Below are 22,476 nucleotides of genomic sequence, written 5' to 3'. Positions count from 1 at the left end.
TCAGTACATTTAAAAAATCACTGAACTGTACACATAAAGCAGATTAATTTTATGATAAATTATAGCTCAAATCAAGTTGGTTTTTAAAAAGACATTGGTCAATATAAGTTTAATCTGTCAATAAACACTGAACAAAAAATTTAGCAGTTACTATTTACTAAGAATGATCATTCTTGGGTTTCCAATTTCTACTGCTTAAAAACAACTAAGATATTTACTGTGATATTCACAGTGCTTTACTAAAAACTCAAAACATCCTTTAGCATTAATCTTTTCATTTATCCTAGTAATCAACCTTGTCCCATTTAACAATTTACTACTGCATCTGAAATAAATGCAGTACCTACTGTAGCAGAAAACAATATTGGATAAATACTAAAAAAACAAAAGGTTAATTCATGCAATTTTTACAAAATTGAAATACCTTTATATTCACTATGAATGTAAAAAGTAACTAATAGCAACATTCATCAGAAAATAAATAATACAGAACCATCTCACACTTATTAGGATGGCTATCCAAAAAAACAGAACAACAAAATTAAAAAAAAAAAAAAAAAAAAACAGAAAATAACAGGTGTTGGAGAGAAACTGGAACCCTGGTACACTGTTAGTGGGAGTATAAAATTGTACAGATTCTATGGAAAACAGTAAGTTGCTTCCTTAAAAAATAAAAATAGAGTTACCAGCAGTTCTATTTCTAGATATACACTCAAAAGAATTGAAAGCAGGGTCTTAAAGAGTTATTTGTAGACCCATGTTCATAAGCAGCATTATTCACAATAGCCAAAAGATGGAAGCAACCCAAGTGTCCCCTGACAGATAAATAGATCGACCAAATGTGATTTACACAATACAATGGAATATTATTAAGTCTTAAAAAGGAATAAAATTCTTACACATGCTACAACATGGATAAACCTTGGAGACATTATGATAAGTGAAATAAGCCAGTCACAAATAGATAAATACTGTATCACTCCACTTATATGAGGTACCTGGAGTAGTGAAATTCATACAGACAGAAAGTAGAAAGGTGACGTCCAGGGACTAGAAAACGGGAGTTTGGGGGGTTGTCACTTAATGGGTATAGTTTGTTTTACAAGATAAAAAGAGTTCTAAAACAATGAATGTAGAGGGAGCCAAGATGGACGAACAGCATGGAAGTTTTTTGTGTCTCGCATCCATGAAATACACTCAGACCAACACTAAACCATCCTGCACACCTAGAAAAGTGATCTGAGGATTAACACAACAATATGCACAACCTGAACCACAGAAGTCAGAAGGTACGCAGTGTGGAGAAGTGAACTTGAGAGAGAAGCCGCAGAGGGCAGAGAGGTGCTTTTGAGTGTGGAGAGAGAACAGAGACGGTGGGGAGAATACAGGAAAAACACCCCCCACAAAAGCAGCTGGAGAGAAAGTGGAAAATTGGAAACAGCCACAGGGACTGAACTAAAAAGGGAGAAAAGAGAAAGGAGAGGGTTTAAATTCCATTAAGACTATAAACAGGGGGACCGCAGATCGTCTGCAACTCCGCAGCTCAATACGTGGCGGTGCTCTGGTTAACAGCAAATCCCCAGGAGAAGAGTGGGGTCCAGGAGGTTCTTGAGCCACACGGGGAGAAGCAGTTCCACTGCTGGAAGGACATTTGCTAGAGGCTGGGAAGCAACCTGGGCCAAGCAGACCCCAGAGAATGGCAACATCACTGATCCTGGAACAAGGTCATTAAGGGTGAACACTAGTGACAAATATGTGTTGTGATTTTCCATAATCCCTGAGATGCTGCTGCTACACTATCTAACGAACTTTTTCTGGGGCGGGCAGGCACCTGGCCGCAGTCTATGGGCTTCGTCAGCAGCACAGTAATGCAAATTTTCCTGGGTGCGGCCAGCATTCAGCCATTGCTTGGTGAGACCCTCCGCAGAGGGGCAGAACGGGTCAAACTGCAGTCCCTCAGAAGTAAGGGGCCAGGGAAAATAGCCACATCTGAGACAAAACTCGGGAAAGAGGTACAACCTGGGGCTCAGTCATGGACAGTGTAAAAGCAGGGAGTGGATGAAAGCTGAAGACAAAGGACGGGTGAGAGATTGCTGATCAAGGAGAAGAGAGTTCCAATACTAGAGACTGGGTAGCTGGGTGATGCCATTTTCACCACTCCCACACATGCACATATGCACCTACAAGTGCCACAACAATCCACCCCAGTAGGCTAGCAGCACCATCTACTGGAGAAGTGAGCTGTTAAACTCAACCCCGCCCAAATGGGCCAACCTCGCTCTTCAAGAACAGAAATCTCACCGCCTGCTTAGTTTATGGACTATAAAGCGCTTCATAGTCTGACATCCAGGGTAAAACGAAGTAATTTCAGTCGTATTTCAGTATGTTAGCAGGTCCATCTATTCACTTTTTTTTTCATATCTTTTCTCTTTCTTGAATACAGAAAGAATTCACTTTGATTTTCCATTTTTACTAAATATATTTTTCTTTAATTTTGTTACTATATTTTTTACTTTTGTGTAAATTTGTCCAAATTCTAGTTTATGTCCATCATTTCATTTTAGTCTACTTCAGCGTATTCATTTTTTCAAGTTTTCAAATTATTTCCTTTTTTTTTCTTCTTTCCCCTTTTTTCTCTAATCTATCAAGCCACTTTCAACACCCAGACCAAAACACACCTAGGATCTAGCATCATTTATTTGATTCTTTTTGTGTGTTTTTAATTTTTTAATTTTAATATTGTTTTAATTTTAATTTTTTACTTTAATTTTTTCTACCTCATTAATTCCTTTTCTCCCTTCAAAATGACGAAACGAAGGAATTCACCCCAAAAGAAACGGCAGGACAAAATGACAGCCAGGGACTTAACCAATGCAGATACAAGCAAGATGTCTGAACCAGAGTTTAGAATCACGATAATAAGAATAGTAGCTGGAGTCGAAAACAGATTAGAATCCCTTTCTGCAGAGATAAAAGAAGTAAAAACTGGTCACGATGAAGTAAAAAATGCTATAACTGAGCTGCAATCACGGATGGATGCAGCAGCAGCAAGGATGGACAAGGCAGAACAGAGAATCAGTGATATAGAGGACAAACTTATGGAGAATAATGAAGCAGAAAAAAAGGGAGATAAAGGCAAAAGAGCACAATTTAAAAATTAGAGAAATCAGTGACTCATTAAAAAGGAACAACATCAGAATCATAGGGGGGAAGAGAGAGAAATAGGGGTAGAAGGGTTATGTAAGCAAATCATGGCAGAAAACTTTCCTAACCTGTGGAAAAACACAGACATCAAAATCCAGGAAGCACAGAGGACCCCCATTAGTTTCAACAAAAACCATCAACAAGTTATATCATAATCAAATTCACAAAATACTCAGGCAAGGAGAGAATCATGAAAGCAGCAAGGGAAAAAAAGTCCTTAACCTACAAGGGAAGACAGATCATGTTTGTAGCAGACATAGCCACAAAAACATGGCAGGCCAGAAAGGAGTGGCAGGATATATTCAATGTACTGAATGAGAAAAATATGCAGCCAAGAATTCTCTATCCAGCAAGGCTGTTAACCAAAATAGAAGGGAAGATAAAAAGTTTCCCAGACAAACAAAAATTAAAGGAGTTTGTGACCACTAAACCAGCCCTGCAAGGGGGACTTTCTGAGGGGAGAAAAGATGAAAAAAATAAATAAATAAATATTAATAAATAAATACATACATACATACCAAAATCAACAAAGACTAGAAAGGACCAGAGAACACCACCAGAAACTCCAACTCTACAAGCATCATAATGGCAATAAATTCATATCTTTCTGTACTCACTCTAAACATCAATGGACTCAATGCTCCAATTGAAAGACACAGGGTAACAGAATTTTTAAGAAAACAAGAGCCATCTATATGCTGTTTACAAGAGACCCACTTTAGATGTACAGACACCTTCAGATTGAAAGTAAGGGGATGGAGAACCATCTATCATACTAATGGTCAACAAAAGAAAGCCGGAGTAGCCATACTTATATCAGACAATCTAGACTTTAAAATAAAGACTGTAACAAGAGATGCAGAAGGGCATTATATCATAATCAAGGGGTCTATCCACCAAGGAGACCTAACAATTGTAAGCATTTATGCACCAGATGTGCAAGCACCGAAATATATAACTCAATTAATCACAAACATAAAGAAACTCATTGATAGCAATAGCATAATAGTAGCAGACTTCAACACCCCGCTCACAGCAATGAACATATCATCTAGTCAAAAAATCAACAAGGAAACAATGGCTTTGAATGACACACTGGACCAGATGGACTTAACAGATATATTCAGAACATTTCATCCTAAAGCAGCAGAATATGCATTCTTCTCCAGTGCACATGGAACGTTCTCCAGAATAGACCACATACTGAGACGCAAATCAGCCCTCAACAAGTACAGAAAGATCAAGATCATACCACCCATATTTTCAGACCACAATGCTATGAAACTCAAAATCAACCACAAGAAAAAATTTGGAAAGGTAACATATCAGAGTTGATATGAATCAATTAAATTTATTACTAAGATCTGAAAAAGCCCTAAATCTGCTGTTATAAAAACAGCAAAATAATAAAATACAAATTAGAATGTCTTTTAATGTTAGCATTTAATGAAAGAAGGTAAAAGAAGCAAAAGCATTCTGTTTATGGGATTGTATTCTGGCTTTTCAGTATGTTGATTCCTCATATCCTGAACAATATCTGCTGGTTTAAAATCCATTTCAGTAAATACTTGTTATATATTCTGCTGCTGTAATCTATGCAATAACCATGTCATCCTAAATGCAGTGTCGACAGATTTCTCAAAGTTCAATTAATGACCACCTCTTGCAGAAACAGCTGGATCCACATGAACATTTTTAATTTAAACAGTTACTGCCCTATAGAAAACTAAAATAAAATAGACTTTTACTCCATGAATAATCAAACTTAATAAATACACATATCACACTCAAATGGGTAGAATGGAGACAACTAATAAGCTGAAATTTCCCTGTGGTATGAGGCCCATGCAATATTGATTATTACCAAAATTAAGTCTTAACAGAAAATATTTTTCATAATATTATGTTATAATCAATAACTATTCCCTTCCAATGGGAAGTAAGAAAGAAAGAAACTAAACGAACAAAATTCTATGAGTCACAAAGGATTAACAAATCAGATCTTGGCATGTGTGATAGGAAACAATACTTTTTGCTTCTCAAAGAAAATTGTGTCCTGTAAACTTTTAAGATATATTTTAGTTACTGAGAAAATGCACGATAAGCAACTGTAATCTTAGAACAATGTACAATAAATGTGATTAACAATGGTTACCAACAGAACTGAAATTGGTGGGAGATAAGGGCAGGCATTCATTTTTCTTTCTATATTTGTACAGTATTTTAAAGTTTTCCACAGTGAACATGTCTCACTTTGGTAATTGTATTTTGAACTTAAATCTAGATGGGAAACAGCTGCAGATGTTGTGAAGTTTAACATTCAAATAACAAAACTGCATCTTCTCTGACAGCATGCTATCATGAATTCACAAATACAACACAATATGTCAAACAGTTATGAAGTGTAAATGTTGACTTCAATTGGAACAAGTGAGTCACAAAAATCTATATTAAGCCTTGTACAAATTAGAAGCAAACATCATGTGGCCTTCAGAAGACCTTCTAAAATTCCACATTATTGTTGAGTTTTGCATTAGGAAATTGTTTCTCAATCAGGACTACATACACCCACATGATGTATGAGATGCCCTCACTTAGGTGACACCCTTACTTTGAAAGGAAATTACAGAAAACACAAAACAAGCTGTAGCAACACAACTTGATGGGATGAACTGGCAGATGAACAATTCAACCAGCGCACAATTAAGTGTGTATAATTTTCCAGGTTTAGACAATATAACAGGATATGCCCTGATGAGCTGGGCACACTGGACAGCTGGGTAAACTGGCAAATTATACACACCAATTACACCAATGAGCTGAGCGTTAGTGAAGTGTGACATCCAGTTGTGCAATCATAGGTCTATCTGATGTGTAGTAAATCTTGATACATGGTAATAATGGTATGAAAGAAGTTGGACTTTTTTTTAAATTCAACTGTTAACTTTTAGCTCAGTAATTACACGTCAGATCCCCATTAATGCCCTTGACCATGTAGAGACTTCTTACTAGTTTTATTTACTATATGAAAGAAATAGAAATAAAGTGATAACTCTTCATTATGGATTCTTTGTCAGTAGTGAAAGGTGAACCATTAACAAATGTGATGTGCACTATGCAAATCAGTACTTTCAAACTCCAAACTCAAACTATCCCAAATAAACAATGTCCACAGCTTACTCAGAACTAAAAAATCTCAGCAGAACACTAAGGATTTCTGAGTTTGGAGCAAAGTCTTTGTTATAAGCATGCTCACAAGTTGTGCACCTATGTACCAAGCAAAAGGAGCTTCATACTACAGCTGCAAAATAACAAGTCCTGGCAAAAATAGCATTAGAAATATCAAGTATACTAAAAGAATCTGATACATATGAAAACATTCAGAGAGTTTCATTTCCAAAAATGACAGATCAGATAATTTACACCAAACCTTCCACTAAAAGAAACTGAAAAACTAGAAATATTTTAAACAAAAATCAGTTTTAAGGCACTAGAAAACTAAAAAAGAAGACATAGGAGACCAACATGAAAGAGAAGAAAGAAAGTAAGAGAGATTAGTCCATGTTTTTTCCCTGAAATATCAGCCTGCTTCAGAAAAAGCAGTTGTGACACTGAGAAGCTAAATAGAGTTTTTAACCAATGTGTGGAGTTACGGGGGGGAAAACTGGAGTTGGGTACCTTTCTAAGGAAGGAGATCCCTAGTTAAACTTCCCCCACTCCACACCAGCCTTCAGGCTACAATCCTGAAGAGCTATCCACTAGCAATAAGGTGAACCAGAAACAGCTGAACCCCAGCACTGAAGTTTAACATTGAAACAGCTCAGCAAAAATAACAAGGAAATCCATGATTGCTATAGCTCTTAATCTATAACAAAAAGTAATTATGTCCTCTCATACACAATAATTATCAAATTATTCATTCTTAAAGAAGAATGAAATGTATTTTCTGTCAAACAAAAGTAACTGATCAAAAATAAACAGTACACAAAAACAATTGTGATCGAAATCCAAGAAAAATGAGAAAGAACAGAAAAAAACAGACCATTAGAAGATCTAGACAATGGATGGGGCACCTGGGTGGCTCAGTCAGTTGAGCCTCTGACTTCAGTTCAGGTCATGATCTCATAGCTTGTGAGTTCGAGCCCCACATTGGGCTCTGTGCTGACAGCTTGGGAGACTGGAGACAGCTTCAAATTCTGTCTCCCTCTCTCTTTCTGCCCTTCCCTGCTTGTGCTGTCTCTGTCTCTCCCTCTTTCTCAAAAATAAATAAACACTAACAAAATTTAAAAAAAAAAGATCTTAACAATGAAGTTATGAAAGACAGATACATAGATTAAGGATTTTGGCAAAGAACTACAAAATTAAAAATGATGAAATGAAAATTCTAAGTGAAACATGATAAGCAGTGGGTGGATTAATAGTTGGTTAAGCTGAAGAGAAAGTAATTATATGAAAGTTCAGAAGAAAATATTCAAAATAAAGAATGAAAAAAATGAATAAAAATTGATAAAAATGAACCTAAGAAACAAAGGGGATAGGTACAAATCAAAAGAACACAACTAAGCTCACTATAGTAAAATTGCAGAAAACCAAAGAGTAAGAGGAAAAACTCAAAATCAAATTGGAGAAAAATATATATGACTATCAAAAAAGCACCAACAAGGGGCGCCTGGGTGGCTCAGTCGGTTAAGCGTCCGACTTCGGCTCAGGTCACGATCTCGCGGTCTGGGAGTTCGAGCCCCACGTCAGGCTCTGGGCTGATGGCTCAGAGCCTGGAGCCTGCTTCCGATTCTGTGTCTCCCTCTCTCTCTGCCCCTCCCCCGTTCATGCTCTGTCTCTCTCTGTCTCAAAAATAAATAAACGTTAAAAAAAAAAATTTTTTTTTAATAAATAAATAAATAAATAAATAAAGCACCAACAAGGGGCGCCTGGGTAGCTCAATGGGTTAAGTGTCCGACTTCGGCTCAGGTCATGATCTCACGGTTTGTGAGTTCAAGCCCCGCATCGGGCTCTGTGCTAACAGCTCAGAGCCTGGAGCCTGCTTTGGGTTCTGTGTCTCCTTCTCTCTCTGCCCCTCTCCAACTTGTGCTCTATGTCTCCGAAAAAATAAATAAATGTAAAAAAAAAAATTAAAATTAAAAAAAAAAAGCACCAAGACTCACAGCTGACTTGTCAACAGCAACAATGGAACTGAGAAATGATAAAATATCTTCAAAATACAGACAAGGAAAAAAAGAAAAAGGACTATTTCAAATTTTATATCCAGTGAAAATCTCTTTCAACAAAGAAAGTAAAGACATTTCAGACAAATACAGAGAGGGTCTGTCACCAAAGAACCCATTCCAAATGAAATTCTAAATTGGATTTTTCAAGTATATATTCACTGTAAAGGAAATTTCAAATTATGTTCTTAGGGCAGAAAAGGAATCTCAAAATGCAAAAAGGAATGAGAAAGAAATGAAGACTGCTAAAGAGTAAATATTACTGTATAAAACATTAACAGTAATGTCTTATGTGGATCAATTATATAAAGAATGAAAATTACTGACAATAAGAACATGAAAGTGGAAACACAAGTTAAAGGAGTTAGTGTGTTCTTAGATCCATGTATTTTCTGGAAAAAGCTTGAAGTGCTAGTTTATATTAAGATTTGATAAATTAAGAGTGCATGTTTTAATACCTATATTAACCATGAAAATATAACAAAAGAAGGTACAATAACCAAGATAATAAATATGGAAAAAATTTTAAAATGAAAACTTGGGGTGCCTGGCACAGTCAGTTAAATGTTTGACTTCAGCTCAGGTTATGATCTCACAGTTCATGGGTTCAAGCTCCGCACTGGCAGTGTGAAGCCTGCTTGGGATTCTCTCTCTCTCCCTTTCTCTCTGCTCTTCCCTGACTCACGCTTTCTCTCTCTCAAAATAAATAAACTTTAAAAAAAAATTTTTTTTAAAGAAAACTAATAAATCCAAAGGACACAAGAAAAAAATGTAAAAAAAGAAAAATACAGGTGAAACCAACTGAAAGGAAACATAATATGGTAGATTTATATAAATTAAATGAATATTTACATAAATGTAATAGGGTAAATCCTCCAAATAAAAGACAAAGATTAATTTTTTTAATATTAAGTGACACTCTATAGTGTCATAAAAATATCAAAGTCAAAAAGCGAATCTTAAAAATGATGTATAAGACATAAGACCTCTAGATTAAACACTATAAAATAGCAATGGAAGGATTTGCTATGTTCATGAACTGGAAAACTCACATTGTAAACGTTTCAATGCTAAGTTGACCTATAGACACAATGAAATCTAATCAAGATCCCAGGTTTTTAAAATTTCACATGCTGATTCTAAAATGTATGCAGAAATGCAGAGTAAAAATTACACAAGATAAACTTGAAGAACAAAGTAAAAAGACTAACTCTAAGAGAGAGGAGTCAACATGGCAGAGAAGTATGGATTTCCCTCATCCATCAGCACAGCAGTATTGAGGCCAGAAGACTTGGAATTCCAGGAATCCTGGTTACAGAGTGACAGAAACATCTCCAGGGGCCCACGTGACAACTTGTCAGGCCAAAGGTGTGTGACTGCGAATTGGGAAAGGTAAAATAAGTGGGGAGGCAAGGAGGGGAGGGATCCGTTTCTGTGGAGACAAAAGGAAGAGAAAGAGAGGCTGTGGAAGTGTAGGATTGTATCTGGACAAGAGAAAAACCAGGGACCGGGGAACAAAAAAAAACAGAGAAAGAACCAATTTCTAACATGATCCAGGGTTGTGAGTTTTCCTCAACTGGCAGATTGGAGCCTGCCACCCTTTATGTGTGTCTAGGAGGAAGACGGAGCCAGCCCCTGGCTGGGTAGTGAGCTCAGAGGTGAAGTAGGAGAGAGCAGTTCCTTCCCTTGAATGCTGTAGGAAGAAGGTATATAGCCATTCCAAGGACAAAAGACCCGGCAGGCACCTGCCAGCCAGAGACCCTTTGTTGGCTGGCTGGGCAGAATGACACTACCCTGGAACCAGGGCAGAGCGGGATCCTTTAAGACATGGGGGTTTGAATCCCAGCAGAGCACTGGGAGGCGCGGGAGACAGTGGAGTGGGACAAACCGGGTTCACGCCCACGCAACACTGTGAGGACAGCCTGAACAGAGTGGTTTGAGACACCTGGTCTGGGGAGGAGAAACTAGGTTGTCATCGTTTTTCTCCCCATCACCAACAAGGTGAGGCTTCAGGGAACAGGACAGCGGCCTCCCAGTGGAGGCTGGACCCACCTACACCAAACCCCACCCCTCCCTGCCTGATAACTGTGTATTTACCGGAGCAGGATGGGCTCTGAGGAACCAGACAGCCCCTCCTCCAGACTAGCACAGCCACCGGTTCCAAGGCACCATCAGGTATCAGTTCTCCAGTTTTGCATTTTCTGATATGATTCTTGGTCAATTCTTATTTTATATATACATTTTTTCTTCCTTTTCTTCCTCTCATTTCTTCCCTTCTCTGATTGTTGGTTTCTTTAAGCAGACATTTTTAATCTATTCTTTTTACATCTCTTTCATATCTCCTTCTTCTCTATTTTCCTGTCTCTCTCGGGATTAAGCCATATAATTTCTCTGATTTTCTGCCTGGTCACTTTTTTTTTTCTTTTCTTTTTCCCCACCCCTGTCATTTCTCTCTCTTTGTATGGGATAAGGCTTCTTCCACCACCCTCTCCTTTTTAAAATTTTTCCAGGGTTTCTTCAACGCACAAATCAAAGCACACCTGGTGGAAGGTCCAAACCACCACTACGAATAGGGAGATAAAGCAACCAGACTCACAACAGAGAGCATGCAACACACTCCAAAAACACCTCCTGAAGGGCCAGTCCCAGGACAGTATATGACCTTTTTTGGATATAGTAGTGCTCACAGGTACAGGACACATAACAAGTTATTAAAACATATAAAGGACAGGAAACTAGGTAACATGACAAAACAAAAGAATTCTCCTCAAAAGAAATTCCAGGAAGAAATGACAGCTAGAGGATTGTTCAAAACAAATATAAACAATATATCTGATCAAGAATTTAGAAAAACAGTCATAAGAGTAATAGCTGGGCTTGCAAACAGCATAGAAGACAGCAGAGAATCTACTGCCGCAGAGATCAAGGAGATAAGATACAGTCACAATGAATTAAGAAATGTTGTAAATGAGGTGCAAAATAAACTAGATGCAGTGACAGCAAGGATGGAGGAAGCAGAGGGGACAATAAATGAAACAGAAGATAAAATACAGAAAATGATGAAGCTGACAAAAAGATAAGAAAATACTAGACCACAAGGGGAGAATTAGAAAATTAAGTGATTCAATGAAACGTAGTAATATCTGTATCATAGGAGTTCCAGAAGAAGAAGAGAAAGAGGCAGAAGGTTTACTTGAACAAATTATAGCTGAGAATTTCCCTAATCTGGGGAAGGAAGCAGACATCCAAATCCAGGAGGTACAGAGAACTGCCATCAGATTCAACAAGAAAAGGTCTTCACTACAGCATATCACAGTGAAACTGGCAAAATACAAAGATAAAGAGAGAATTCTTGGGTGACTGGATGGCTCAGTCAGATAAGCATCCAACTTCAGCTCAGGTTATGATCTCGCAGTTCGTGAGTTTGAGCCCCACATCGGGCTCTGTGCTGACAACTCAGAGCCTGGAGTCTGCTACGATTCTGTGTCTCCCTTCTCTCTGTCCCTCACCTGCTCACACTCTGTCTCTCTCTCTTTCAAAAATATATAAACATTAAAAAAATAATAAAACAAAAGATAAAGAGAGAATTCTGAATGCAGCGAGGGACAAACGGGCTTAACCTACAAAGGGGGTAGATACATAAGGATAGTAGCAGACCTGTCTACTGAAACTTGGCAGGCCAGAAAGCAGTGGCAGGAAACATTCCACGTGCTGAATAGGAAAAATATGCAGCTAAGAATCCTTTATCCAGCAAGACTGTCATTCAGAATAGAAGGAGAGATAAAGGCTTTCCCAGACAAACAAAAACTGAAAGAGTTCATGACCACTAAACCAGCCCTACAAGATATCCTAAGGGGGCCTCTGTGAGTGGAATGCTGCAAAGACTACAAAGGACCAGAGACATCACCACAAGCATGAAACCTATAGATAACACAGTGACACTAAATCCATATCTTTCAAAATCAGTCTGAATGTAAATGGACTAAATGCCCGAATCAAGACATAGGATATCAGAATGGATTAAAAAAAAAAAAAAAAAAAAAGATCCATCTATATGCTGTCTACAAGAGATTCATTTTAGACCTGAGGACACCTTCAGATTACAAGTGAGGGGATATAGAACCATCTATCATGCTACTGGAAGTCAAAAGAAAGCTGGAGTAGCCATACTTCTATCAGACAAACTAGATTTTAAACTAAAGGCTATAACGAGATGAAGATGGGCATTATAACATAATTACGGGGTCTATTCATCAAGAACTAACAACTGTAAATGTTTATGTCCCCCATATGAAAGCACCCAAATACATAAATCAAATAATCACAAAGCAATCTTATTGATAAGAATACAGTAATTGCAGGCGACTTTAATACTCTACTATAGCAATGGACAGATCATCTAGGAAGAAAATCAATAATGAAACAATGGCCTTGGACCACTGTCCAGATGGATTTGACAGATATATTCAGAACTTTTCATCCAAAAGCAGAGTACACATTCTTCTCACTGGAAAAGAATGCACTGCACATGGAATATTCTCCAAGATAGATCACATATTGGATTACAAAACAGCCCCCAATAAATATAAAAGAATTGAGATCATATGATACACATTTTCAGAAACTTGAAATCAACCACAAGAAAAATTTGGAAAGCCTCCAAATGCATGAAGGTTAAAGAACATCCTACTAAAGAATGAATGGGCCAACCAGGCAATTAAAGAAGAAATTTAAAAATACATGGAAGCAAATGAAAATGAAAACACGACAGTCCAAACCCTTTGGGATGCAGCAAAGGCAGTCCTAAGAGGCAATTCAGGCCTATCTTCAAGTAACAAGAAAAATCCCAAATACAAAACCTAATCACACACCTAAAGGAACTAGAAAAAGAACAGCAAAAAAAAAAAAAAAACCAAAAAACAAAAAAAAACAGACAAAAAAAAAAAGCCAGAAGAAGAAAAATAATAAAGATTAGAGCAGAAATAAACAATATAGAATTCAAAAAAAACAAAGAACAAAAACAAAAACAAAAAACAAAAAACCAGAACAGATTAATAAATCTAAGAGCTGGTTTTTTGAAAGAATCAACAAAATTGATAAACCCCTAGCCAGACGTCTCAAAAAGAAAAGAGAGAACGCCAATAGATAAAATCACAAATGAAAGAGAAGAGATCACAACCAACACCACAGAAATACAAACAATTATTAGAGAATACTACAAAAAATTATATGCCAACAAACTGGACAACTTGGACGAAATAGACAAATTCCTAGACACCCATATACTACCAAAACTCAAATGAGAAGAAATAAAAAATTTGAACAGACACATCACCAGCAAAGAAATTGAATCAGTTATCAAAAATCTCCCAACAAATAAGAGTTCTGGGCCAGATGGCTTCCCAGGGGAATTCTACCAGACATTTAAAACAGAGTTAAGACTTATCCTTCTCAAGCTGTTTCAAAAATAAACAAATAAATAAATAAATGGAAGGAAAGCTTCCAGACTCATTCTATGAAGCCAGCATTACCTTGATTCCCAAACTAGACAGAGACTCCACTAAAAAGGAGAATTATAGGCCAATATCCCTGATGAACATGGATGCAAAAATCCTCAACACAATAGTAGCAAGTCGAATTCAACAGTATAAGAATTATTCACCAAGGTTGAGTGGGATTCATTCCTGGATTGCAGGGCTGGTTCCATATTCACAAATCAATCAATGTGATACATCATATTAACAAAAGAAAGGATAAGAACCATATGATCCTGTCATAGATCCTGGCAATAGATGCAGAAAAAGCATTTGACAAAATACAGCATCCTTTCTTAATAAAAACTCAAGAAAGTGGGGATAGAAGGAACATACCTTAACATCATAAAAGCCATATGTGAAAAGCCGACAGCTAATATCATCCTCAATGGGGAAAAACTGAGAGCTTTTCCCAAGATCAGGAACATGACAGGGATGTCTACTCTCCCCACTGTTGTTTAACATAGTGTTGGAAATCCTAGCCTCAGCAATCAGACAACAAAATGAAATAAAAGGCATCCAAACTGGCAAAGAAGAAGTCAAACTTTCACTCTTCACAGATGACATGATACTCTACATGGAAAACCTGAAAGATTCCATCAAAAAGCTGCTAGAACTGATCCATGAATTTGGCAAAGTTGTAGGATACAAAATCAATATACAGAAATCAATTGCATTTCTATACACCAATAATGAAGCAACAAAAAGAGGTATCAGGGAATCAATCCCATCTACAATTGCACCCAAAACCATAAAATACCTAGGAATAAACTTAACCAAAGATGTGAAAGATCTGTATGCTGAAAACTATAGAAAATTTATGAAAGAATTTGAAGACACAAAGAAATGGAAAAACATTCCATGCTCATGGATTGGAAGAATAAATATTGTTAAAATGTCAATACTACCCAAAGCAATCTACACATTCAATGCAATCCCAATCAAAATTGCACCAGCATTCTTCTCAGAGCAGAACAAACAATCCTAAAATTTGTATGGAACCACAAAAGACTACGAATAGCCAAAGTAATGTTGAAAAAGAAAACCAAAGTGGGAGGCATCACAATCCCAGACTTTAGCCTCTACTACGAAGCTGTAATCATCAAGACAGTATGGTACTGGCACAAAAACAGACACATAGACCAATGGAATAGAACCCAGAATTGGACCCACAAATGTGTGGCCAACTGATCTTTGAAAAAACAGGAAAGAGTATCTAATGGAAAAAAAGACAGTCTCTTTAGCAAACAGTACTGAGAGAACTGGACAGCAACATGCAGAAGAATGAACATGGATCACTTTCTTACACCATACATTAAAATAAACTCAAAATGTATGAAAGACCTAAACATGAGACAGGAAACCATCAAAACCTTAGAGGAGAAAACAGGCAACAACCTTTTTGACCTCAGCCGCAACAACTCCTTACTCAACACATCTCCGAAGGCAAGGGAAATAAAAGCAAAAATGAACTACTGGAACCTCATCAAGATAAAAAGTTTCTGCAATGCAAAGGAAACAATCAACAAAACTAAGAGACAACCAACAGAATGGGAGAAGATATTTGCAAATGACATATCGGATAAAGGGTTGGTATCCAAAATCTATAAAGAACTTACAAACTCAACACCCGAAAAACAATCCAGTGAAGAAATGGGCAGAAGACATGAATAGACACTTTTCCAAAGAAGACATCCAAATGGCTGACACATGGAAAGATGCTCAACATTGTTCAAAATCAGGAAATACAAATCAAAACTACATTGGGATAACACATAATACTGATCAGAGTGGCTAAAATTAACAACTCAGGATACAACGGATGTTGGCAAGGATGTGGAAAAATGGGAATCCAATTGCACTGTTGGAGGGAATGCAAACTGGTGCAGCCACGCTGGAAAACAGTGTAGAGGTTCCTCAATTAAAAATAGAATTATCCTACAACCCAGCAATGGCACTACTAGGAATTAATTCAAAGGGTGCACAAGTGCTGATTCATAGGGGTACATGAACCCCTATGTTTATAGCAATGGTTTCCACAATAGCCAAATAATGGAAAGAGTCCAAATGTCCATCAACTTATAGATAAAGAAGATATGGTTTATACATACAATGGTATACTTACTACTTGACAATGAGAAAGAATGAAATCTTGACATTTGCAACATAAATAGAACTGGAGGGTATTATGCTAAGTGAAATAAGTCAGACAAGGACAGATATCATATGTTTTCACTCACATATGGAACTTGAGAAACTTAGGAGACCATAGGGGAAGGGAAGGGAAAAAAATAGTTTCAAAGAGAGAGGGAGGCAAACCATAAGAGACTCTTAAATACAGAGAACAAACTGAGAGTTTATGGGAGTGGAAGGGAAGAGGGGGAAATGGGTGATGGGCATTGAGGAGGGCACTTGTTGGGATGGGCAGTGGGTATTGTATGTAAGCGATGAATCATGGGAATATACTCCCAAAGCCAAGAGCACACTGCATACGTTGTATGTTAGCTAATTTGACAATAAATTACATTTAATAAAAACAAACAAACAAAAAAGACTAACTCTACTATAGCACAACTTATCATTAAGCAACAGTAATCAAGACCATGTGATATGGGCACTGGAATAGACAAATGAACCACAGGATCAAATACAAGTCCAGAAACAGAAGCCTGCAAATGTGAACATTTGGTGTATGACCAAGACAGGACTGTAAAGTAGTAACAAAGGGCTGATTCTTTCAATAAATGAAACTGCATCAATAGATATTCATATAAAATGTATGATCCCTACTTCACACCTTGAACAACTTACCAATTCCAAGTATGTACTAAGTCTTTATGTAAAAGTTGAAACAATAAGCTTCTAGAACATTACATAAGAAAATATTTTCATGTTCTGAAGATAGGGAACAATTTCTTAAACAGATTAAAAAAAAAAAAAAAACTAACCACAAAAGAAAAGATAGAAAACTGAACTAGATTATTTTAACAGAAGACCCCATGAAGGGAAAGTTAAGAGAATGAGAGGCTGAAGACTATTGGAGATAACACTGAAATACATATAACTGACATTGTGCTCATATACAAAATATATAAAGACCTCCCACAAGTCAATAACAAAAATACAAGGAAGCCAATAAAAAAAGGGGGACAAAAGAAGTGAACCAGTATTTCAAAAAAGAAATTGCCAATGACCACAAAAATGGAGTAGATTATTACTAGGCAATTCAGTAAGAAATTGGAAACTCTGGAAAAAACAAAATGTAAAAAATGCTCATCATCTAGTAATCATAAAAATGCAAATTAAAACCATGATGAGACACTCTGCACACCTATCATAATGGCTATTATTTAAAGACTAATAATACCAAATATTGGAAAGGATAAAAAGCAACATGAATTCTCCTACATTGCTAGTGGGAGTGTAAATTAACGTAACCACTTTGGAAACCTGTTTATCAGTATCTACTAAATTTGAAGGCACCTAGAAATTGCACTCCACATTACATACTAACAGAACTCCACATACATGTGCACTAAAATAATAAATAAGATTACTCACGGCAGCCTTCTTTGTAATAGCCCAAAATTTGAATTAATTCAAATATCCATCATAAAATGTTAAAATACATTGCGGTAAATCCATACAATGGAATGCCAAAAAGCAATAAAAATGAACAAACTACAAGTATATGATTAGCAAGATTAGCAAAAAACAGACATAAAAAACACACCCTGTATAATTCCATTTATATAAAATATTTAAAACAGGCAAAATTTACCAATGGTATTAAAAAGTCACAAGAGTGGTCATCTTTGAAAAAGAAGGAGAATTTAGTGACTGGGATGGAGAATGAGGAGGCTTCTTACACAGTGGTAATGTTCTATTTCTAGATCTGGGTGGTGGTTAAAATGGGCCTGTTCACCTTGTAATAATTCATTGAGTTTTACAATAATATATGTACTTTTCTGTAAGTAAATTATACCTCCAAATTTAGAAAATTAAAAATTAAAAAAAAAAAAAAATATGAAGCTTCAGCAGGTTCCACTGTCAGGTGACGGGTTCCATTCTAGAATTATAGGAGAAGAGCCAGAAGATCATTTATTAAGCTACAGAGGATCTTGAAGCTACATTCTTAAAAGTGTGTGCATTCCACTTCTGTTTAGACAGTATGAAAATCAGACAATGGCATAGATTTCTTGCTGTGTAAACCACTGCAATTAACTAAGAAAGGCACCAATCTGTTAATATGAGAAAATACTTTATTTTTTTTTTTTGAAGTGCAATAGTTAAGGTATTTTAGACTGGCACAATTTAAATCTTGGTAATGCCTGGAAAAATCTAAGACTTTATGTAAAAAAAGAAATATCCGATATTCTGATCACACATCAAATGCCATATCATCACGCACTAACTGTGAAGATCTTGTCTATTTCAACAGAAGATACACATAATATCTTCACCTCTCTGGGATGCTTCACAAAGAAATCAGCACCAAGAGCACAAGAAGAATGTACTTTTCATATGGCCAGATGTTTACTCAAATTTTTGAAATGGGCAAATTTCACTGCAAAAAGAGTAACTAAGTTGATCTCTTTGAAAACAGAGTATATCTGTCTCTTAGCATATGCAGGCAATAAATTCAAATTCTAAAATAAACTCAACATATCTGTGTAAGGATCTATAAACATAGTAAAAACTGCAGAAAAAAAATATCTGCTAATATACTTTCCGTTTGAATAAAACATGTTAAGGAAAAAAATTCTGCTACCATTCCTGGTCTTGAAAAAACAAAAGGTGCTATGGGATATGAATAAATACACATTGCTCCTTAAGTTGATAAGTTTCCAAGTTTAAGGACAATTTCTATTGATGTTTTTTTCTCCTAAAACAAACAACTGATGATGCAAAGAAACAGACACTGTATGTACTTCATTTTCACTTCAATTCCACCAACAACAGTGGGTTGATTAAAAGAAACCCCTGAATGACGACTCTCAACAATCTGAGTTTGAGAAAATAAAACTCGAGAATTAGGAGTCTTTCCAGCAACCGATTACACACCTAAGTGAAATGAAAATACTTAATGAGGAGTGCTACAGAGTCCCTATCAAAAAATTCTGTATTTTTGGGGCGCCTGGGTGGCGCAGTCGGTTAAGCATCCGACTTCAGCCAGGTCACGATCTCGCGGTCCGGGAGTTCGAGCCCCGCGTCAGGCTCTGGGCTGATGGCTCAGAGCCTGGAGCCTGTTTCCGATTCTGTGTCTCCCTCTCTCTCTGCCCCTCCCCCGTTCATGCTCTGTCTCTCTCTGTCCCAAAAATAAATAAACGTTGAAAAAAAAAAAAAATTAAAAAAAAAAAAAATTCTGTATTTCTAAAACATCATTTAAGAAAAGCCATATAATCACTGGGTCAGTGAAATTTAAAATATCTTTTGAATATTCATAAGGAAACTAAAAATTAGACAAATAATAATTCAATCTCTAATATATTACTATTGTAAATATTTTAATCTTAAACACCCCAAATTCATGAACATTTTATAAGAAGTACAAGAACATAATTTAGATAAAATGGCATGTATCATCCAAAAAGTTAAGATCTACTAAACTTCAGCGCGATTACAACCAGGCCCACCACTCTAACATCTGTGTATGAAATTTGTTTTATAAACCAACAGTTCTCACCACTTCTTGCTTTTGGGCTTCATTAAGTTTTTCAGCTAATTCTTCCAAAGCCCTTTTTGTTTCAGCATCCGACCTAGGCAAAAAAAAAAATATTTTAAGTTGGCTGTTTGAAAAAATATACACAAACTGAAATATACAACATGTTATTACATAATATTCTACTGCAGTGGTTCCTAAATCTTAGCAAACATATGAAATACCTGGAGGACTTATTAAGACAGACTGCTGAATCAGTAGATCTGCAATGGGATCCAAGAATGTGCATTTCTACAAATTCCAAGTTGATGCTGATGGTGCTGATTTGGGAATTACACTTTGAGAACAAGCGCTACACTGGACCATTACCTTCAATAAACAAGTAGGTTGCAATATGTCTCATTTTAAATTAAGAAGAAAGGAAATGGGGGGAGGACTAAATGTGATCTCAAATCCTCTCTAGCAATCCGTAACCAAATTACAACAGTGTGTGCTGTACAAAGTCCGTCCTCATCAACTTACCTCCCTATTACCTTTTTTCCTAACAGATTAATAACATACATGATAAATAATGAAACAGCACTGAAAGAATTACAAATAAAACCAAAGCCCGTCCTCTCTCACACCTCCTTAACTCTGGTTCCACTCGCCACTGGCACACATGCTCAACCACTTCCATGCTTCATTCTTTTGCTGGTTAACTCAGCCATTTTTATCTCTAGACACTTTCAATTAACTCTCTGTTTTGAAATATTTAGTTCACTGATACCCCTCTCCAATTTCAGATACATTCATTACTATTTTTGGTTTTTCTACTGGTTACCTATGTAAATTACATAATATATTTATACCTCTTATGAACTATTCCATCATAAAGAATTGATGCTTTTGGTTATGTCCTATCATGTTTCCATTTTCATCAGCTTCATACCTACATTGTTAACAGTCTTGTGCTTTTGGTTTTTTCTAGAGTTTCTTATTATCTTTTGGCCTTATATGGCCCTTATGTATCACATTATTAATATTTTTCTTTGACTTCTTACAGAATCACCTATTAAGAATCAACTCCATTCTTGTGGATTACATCCTTCTCAAAGGACACCTACTTCCTACTCTAATTTAGAGTGAATATTTCCTGGATTTGCTACATGGTTACCATTCTGGGGACTGCTTTCACCAAATCTCTGGATTAGTTTTATTATTTCTCATCACCTGTATCTTACTTTTTCTTGGTTACCATTTTACTTTACTTATGTGTTCTTAGGTAATTTACTCAGAAAGAAGTTACCCTAAAGGTAAATATTCTAAGTCTTTAAATCTCTGAAAATTTACTTGCACCTCTTTCTTGGCTTTGTGGTTCTTTGTACCACTGGACTTCCCACATCTCACTAGCTGTTCCTTCTCAAGCCACCTCTTTTGTGTATATGAGACTTCTAATACTGGAACTTTTTGGCACTAAGCCCTGTCCTTGATACTCTCCATAAAGCTGCTAGATATTACCCATTTTCAAATACCACTCCTGTATGCTCACCACTCTTAAATTTGTATCTCTAACAGAGACTTTTCCTTTAAGCTCCAGAGTAAACATCTAGCTGCATATATTACATCTGGATGTCTCACAAATATCTCACACCTAACATATCCAAGGCCAAACTCTTAACCTCTAGACCTGGCATATCCCTACCAGTCTTCTGTATCTCAGGAAGTGGAATTACCATCTACCCAGCTACTCAAATCAGACATCTGGTAGTCACCCTTGGTTTATTCTCTTTACCCCCCATATCCAATCTACTGCCATATCCTGTTTCTTCAGTCTCCAAAAACCTGTCTTAAACATATCTGTGTCCATCTCCTCCTTGCCAGAATCATGGTCAAGCAATCATCTCTCACATGCTAATGCAACAGTTTCCTAACTTGCCCTTCTCAAATCAATTTTCCACATGGCATCCAAAGTGAGTTCTGAGTTAAACTTTATTAATGCTTTCTAAAAGCTTGCTTTCCAGTACATTCATTATTCATATACCTTTTGCAAAGCAGAATTGGATCCGGATATCTTCCTCATCTATTCACAAGAAAGTTAAGTCACCAATTTCACAAGAAACTTGACTTCTAGTTTGGCTTAAATAAAGTTTCTCTGCCTCACACATGCCTCTGGATCACACAAACTATTACCAGATGGATCAGAAGATCCCCAGTCTACCACTGCACATCCAAATGACCACTGAAACCAATTAACAAAATCAAACCTGCAATTTCTCCCGGGTCTTCCAACAGGACAAATTCCTGAAATTCATGTTCCTAGTGCTTAATTTGTACCCTTTCTTCAAATGCGTAAAAGCTACACAATAAAGCAATCCAAGAACAGACTATACTAGAATGTTGACACCACTTTGCTTATTTTATCAACTTGTCAAAAATAAATACCTAGTTTTAAGTTAACTAACAAATACTGGTTTAAAAGAATGACAATACAACTCCATAATACAGCTCAAAATTCAGGAACTTAATTTCCTTATTCATACCCGCTATATATGAAAATGATTTGAACCACAGGGTGCTGTAAGTGGTAAAGAGCAAACACTCTGGGGCCGTAATGCCTATACCTGAATCCTGACTCTACCACATACCCCATTTGAACGCCAACAAGCTGAGTTACTTCATCTCTCTACCCTTTTCCACATCCAAAAAATGGAAAAAATAATGATGATTACCTCATTAGGGTTGTTATAAGAATTAAATCTAAATCTGGCAAGAAGTAAGTGTTCCATAATATGAACTACTAACAGTAGTAACAGTAAGGTCTTTAATTCTTATTACGAAATTTCCTATGTTCCTCATTTAAAAGCAGGTAAGT

The 22,476-nt window shown here is 36.5% G+C and overlaps 1 protein-coding gene across 1 annotated transcript in view; it reads right to left on the bottom strand.

Annotated features, from left to right (window-relative positions):
• CEP128 (centrosomal protein 128) overlaps positions 1–22,476 on the bottom strand; it is a 382,564-nt gene that overhangs the window by 323,591 nt on the left and 36,497 nt on the right. The window contains exon 7 of the mRNA XM_047080283.1: positions 19,647–19,719. Coding sequence (XP_046936239.1) covers positions 19,647–19,719 — 73 coding nt within the window. The remainder of the gene's footprint in view (positions 1–19,646; positions 19,720–22,476) is intronic.

This window comes from Lynx rufus, unplaced genomic scaffold (assembly GCF_022079265.1).
Source record: "Lynx rufus isolate CCGP_SWC_20201006 ecotype Redwood Valley unplaced genomic scaffold, mLynRuf1.p SCAF_17, whole genome shotgun sequence".
Classification (NCBI taxonomy): Eukaryota; Metazoa; Chordata; class Mammalia; order Carnivora; family Felidae; genus Lynx; species Lynx rufus.
The sequence above is the reverse complement of the archived record's forward strand: the minus strand, read 5'-3'. Positions and strand labels throughout refer to the sequence as shown.